This window comes from Nicotiana sylvestris, chromosome 3, assembly GCF_000393655.2.
Source record: "Nicotiana sylvestris chromosome 3, ASM39365v2, whole genome shotgun sequence".
In the NCBI taxonomy this organism is placed as follows: Eukaryota; Viridiplantae; Streptophyta; class Magnoliopsida; order Solanales; family Solanaceae; genus Nicotiana; species Nicotiana sylvestris.
In genome coordinates this window covers 118,038,254-118,043,051 of record NC_091059.1, presented here as the reverse complement: position 1 = coordinate 118,043,051, position 4,798 = coordinate 118,038,254, and the positions used below count along the sequence as shown (strand labels likewise).

The 4,798-nt window shown below is 35.7% G+C and overlaps 1 protein-coding gene across 1 annotated transcript; it reads left to right on the top strand.

Annotated features, from left to right (window-relative positions):
• The first annotated feature begins 2,251 nt into the window (after positions 1–2,251).
• Positions 2,252–3,877, top strand: LOC104225666 (probable aquaporin TIP5-1). The gene is made up of 3 exons (XM_009777510.2): positions 2,252–2,473; positions 2,636–2,880; positions 3,373–3,877. Exons 1-3 carry the CDS (start codon positions 2,350–2,352, stop codon positions 3,754–3,756), a joined length of 753 nt encoding a protein of 250 aa, XP_009775812.1. The 5' UTR covers positions 2,252–2,349; the 3' UTR covers positions 3,757–3,877.
• The last annotated feature ends 921 nt before the right edge of the window (positions 3,878–4,798 follow it).

Here is a 4,798-nt window from a genome sequence, read left to right as displayed (position 1 = left end):
TTGAATAAAAGCACTTATATTTGGTACTACCTCAGCATCTAAGCATGACCTACTTAGACCCATGTGGTTATCCAGAGTAATATGTTCGATAAAACAAGTGTTTAAAATGGTGGCACCAAATGTCAAAAAGTGAAGATCCATTGGTAAAATACTAAAATGTCACATGAAATAGGTTAGCTTATATTTGTTGAAATCGTTGAAGAAAAAAGAATCATACAAGGAAATAGATCAAATCTTTTTGACAGACCAAAAAGGAAAATGGAATGGAAGGACAGCCTCAATGCCTCTTTAAAACTATCTCTCTCCCAAATTAAAACAAGGTTCGACTTCCCTTAATTTTAAGGTAGGTAGCCTTCTTCTTGACACCCTCAATATTTTCTTAGGTATGTTACTCCATTATGTTTGTTTTTTAATTTTGGTGAAACATGATTTTATAACTTAACTTGCACACACCTCGACTAAGGTAGGGATAAGGCTACATACATACTACCCTCCCCAGACCCCTATTTGTGAGAGTACACTGGGTTTGTTATTGTTGCACACACCTCGACTATTCAACTAAGGTTTAGGGAGATGGAAAAATTGACCTAAGTTTTCTGCCTCTGCCGGGATTTGAACCCCAGTATTCATGATCTTCATTGTAGGACTACACTCCCCTATTTGTGGGAGTACACTGGGTTTGTTATTGTTGCACACACCTCGACTATTAAACTAAGGTTTAGGGAGATGGAAAAATTGACCTAAGTTTTCTGCCTCTGCCGGGATTTCAACCCTAGTATTCATGATCTTCATTCCAGCTTCATGTGGAATACTCATTGACCGGTAGGTCACACCCTGGTTGCAATTCTAGTGATGCCTTTAGAGTCCAACTTAATAAAATGGAGAGGAAAATGTTTTAGCATTGTGGATATAGTTTATTAATTTGATTCTCAAGTATTTTTTGAGATGATAAAGAATGAAAATCGAGTACTGAAATTGTTACCAATTTTCCCCTTAGCCAATTTGACATCCTTTAAGTTAGGTTTTCTGAAGGGAGAAGCATAGAAAATTTCTAGAAAAATCACTTTTCTACTGTCCTAACAGGCTAAAAGTATTGGGGGGGAAACATGCCTATTGTTTCAGAAAATTTCCAGATACAAGAACGTCAAATTTCTATACAGAACACAAAAAAAGGGACCTAGAAAATTCGATATTGAAAAAGAGAAGGAAACTGACTTGGCGACTGTGCAATCTTCCAGTTGTTTTACTTCCTCTCCAGCTGCCATTTTTCTCCGATAGCACAAAAATTAAACATCTATAGAACCTGTTTGACATTCATACTGGTGACCCGCTCCGGTTGAATCCCGACCCATGATATAATGGGCCTCTTTGGCCCAATAAATTCTTTCCAAATCATAGCCTTTTATTTGCTGAAGCGCAGAAATAGCCACTTTTCGCCCTGCTATTTTGAAACTTTGTTACTCCTTATAAGTATTTGAAACTAGACTTTTCACTATGTAAATACAATTTGGACATTAATAATCCTTCACACAATAGCAACACAATACGCCACGGGATGAGCTCTTCGTTCTTGTCTCCCCATCCCAGACACGTATTTAATTTAATGCACAATTTTGGACACTAAGAAACCTTATGATATTGAATTACTGTCGTCATCTCTTTAATTGACGTTTTTATTTGAACTTGCCAATGTATTTTATGTTCATTTATCATATCCTTATTTTAGTTACGTCAGTGTAAAAAGATGGATCTCTCTTCTTCTTTTTTTCCCTCCTGAAGCTGCTGATCTTAATGGCCTCTGTGAAACAAAAATTTTGATGGTCCATTTTTTGAACAGCCAAGTGCCCAAAATGGGTAGAAATGACACCAGGTAGCCACTTTAATGAGCTGTTATTTAAGAATTAGCCAATGCATCCTGAATTTTAGTTTTTTAGTTCAAATTACCGGGCAAAAATGTCCTGAATTGTCCCAAGTTGAGATTTTTAGTTTAAAATTTCCGGACAAAATAAGTATTGGCTAATCTCTAAATAGCATCCTTGAGAATGACTAGCTATGCACTTGCCCTAAATGGTCAATTTTATAATTTAGAGAGAAAAGAACGGCACTTAAGCCGAAAAAGCCACTTGTATTGGCGGTTAATATTTGAATGGAAATCCTTCAGGAATCGTTGCATCCAGTAAATCCTAGTAAGTAGTAACTCCTATATAAGCTTTTGGAAACCACTCAACCGTCATTTCATTTGGTCGTTTTCTTTGAGAATAGTTGAATAGAAGTTCCCGCTTGGAGCAAATTGAATTCAACTTCTTCTAATTCTTCTAGACAGACTAGACTAGACTAGATCATCATTAAATGGCGTCCCTTGCTTCCCGCTTGCAGCACTCTGTCACTCCCAATGCCCTCCGATCCTATGTCGCAGAGTTTCTCTCCACTTTCATTTTCGTCTTTGCCGCTGCCGGCGCTGCCATGTCTACCAGTGAGTTCTTCTCTTTTATTTTATTAAAAAACATAATGATTATCAAGAAATGTTTTGAGTACTTACCAGGATTTTCTACAATCCTAGTAGTAATGTATTATTATATGATGGCTTGAGTTAAAATGTAGTTTGACTTTGAGTTGTGCAACTTTATATTGACAGGGAAAATGACGCCTGATGCGACATCAGATCCATCTAGCCTAGTGGCAGTTGCCGTTGCAAATGCATTTGCATTGTCCGTGGCTGTGTATATATCAGCCAATATCTCGGGCGGTCACGTGAATCCGGCTGTCACGTTCGGAATGGCTATAGGAGGCCATATAAGTATTCCCATGTCCATATTCTACTGGATTTCTCAGATGCTTGGTTCTGTCATGGCCTGCCTTGTTCTGAAATGCACTAATCAGGTAAGTTTTCAGAGCTTTCAATTTCAAGATATTTCTCTGCTTGTGTTCTTTTCATCCTTTTACCCCTTCAATAAGTGTCCCACATTGATTGAGGACATATGTTGTTGTCTCCCGTGACGGATCCATACCCGAAAAATTACATTGTGTAGTCAGGTCAAAATTTTAATTTTATGTATATATATATATATATACTCTATGTTGAATCCCTTTAACTTTTTTATGTGTTTACTTTTTTATATTTTAATACCCCTTAGTGAAATTCCTGGCTCAACCACTGATTGTCTCCTCAAATGATCGTGCGCAATTCTCACCCATGAATTAGTTTATCGGAGTCGGGTAGTATATGATTGCAAAATATTTTCCCTTTACTTGTGTTACAAATCTTAGTTACCAGCAACAGTAAGTTCTAGCAACATACTAGAGTAGCCTTGTTTATTCTTCTCTAATTTGCTGATAAGTTACATATTTGATCTCTTTTTGTACTCATTGCAGCAAGTTCAAACTCATGGAATTCCGCACGACATGACTGGTTTTGGAGGAGCAGTGCTCGAAGGGGTAATGACATTTGGTTTAGTGTACACAGTTTATGCAGCTGCTGATCCTAGGCGTTGTGTCCACGGAGCAATTGGTCCATTGGCAATTGGGCTTATTGTGGGAGCAAACGTCATGGCTTCAGGCCCATTTACTGGGGGATCAATGAACCCTGCTTACTCATTTGGATCTGCTGTTGTCAAAGGTAGCTTTGGTAATCAAGCAGTGTACTGGGTTGGACCTTTCATTGGTGCAGCTATTGCAGGAATTCTGTATGATAATGTGGTTTTTCCTTCACAAGCGACTGAGTCTTTGAGGGGAATAGGTGGTGGGATTGCTGTTTAAGTGCTGCAGTTTTTAGTTTCTCTTTGTTGTATTTTACTTCTTTGTAGTCTGCATAACACAATGATGTTGCGTTCTCTGCTGTACAACTACTAGTGCTTAATCATAGTCTAGTTAGTTTTGTTTGTGGCAAATTAAGATTATTCAAGATTTCTTTTTTGTTACTCCCAGTTTTTTTATGGCAATTTAACTATATACTACTATCTTTGCATTGATTCAATTGAACTGCCATAGCAATTTTGCTATATAAAAAATGGCCTTGCGACATCTTATTCACAGACAAATAAAGCTCCATTATCCCTGCTCAATAAACAGGGCCATCTATCCTTCTTCAGGCCAATAAAGTGATCAAATATTCTCTAACTTCTGAAATTCCTAAAAACGATTTCCAAAAGGAAATACTTTTGGAAATAGATGAAATCGAATTGAGCATTTACTCGTGTCAATAAAACTGATCTAAATTACATTATTTCGCATTGTTGACCTTTTAGGCCCCGTTTGTTCATAAAAAAAAAAAAAAAAAAAATCTAATTTTTTTCCACTCAAAAATGTGTTTGTCCATGAAATTTTACAAGTTTTTGAAAAATATTTCGAAAATGAGCTTTTCAAAATTCAATTTTTAGAAAAATCTTTTTTCCCACTCACAAAATTGCAATATTTTGTGAAGTGAAATGCATGTCCAAACATAATTTCAAATTCCAAATATTTTTTTTAAATTTAACTCCAAATATTACTTTCTTTTTCAAAAATTACAAATTTTATGTCCAAACGCCTACTTAAAATTCAGTAGTGAGAAAATTTTGGTAATCCACATCTTATTAATATCAAATAATATTATTAGCCTATGACCTACATAGATTTATGTCCAAACATAATTTTAAATTCCAAATTTTTTTTAATTTAACTCCAAATATTACTTTCTTTTTCAAAAATTACAAATTTTATGTCCAAACGCCTACTTAAAATTTTCAGTAGTGAGAAAATTTTGGTAATCCACATCTTATTAATATCAAATAATATTATCAGCCTATGACCTACATAGATC

Excerpts from the sequence above, each read along its gene's own strand:
- LOC104225666 (XM_009777510.2), top strand. The coding sequence starts at position 2,350 with ATGGCGTCCCTTGCTTCCCGCTTGCAGCACTCTGTCACTCCCAATGCC. Across the intron at positions 2,474-2,635 it reads CGGCGCTGCCATGTCTACCA|GGAAAATGACGCCTGATGCG; the intron begins GTGAGTTCTTCT and ends TTATATTGACAG. Across the intron at positions 2,881-3,372 it reads TTCTGAAATGCACTAATCAG|CAAGTTCAAACTCATGGAAT; the intron begins GTAAGTTTTCAG and ends TACTCATTGCAG.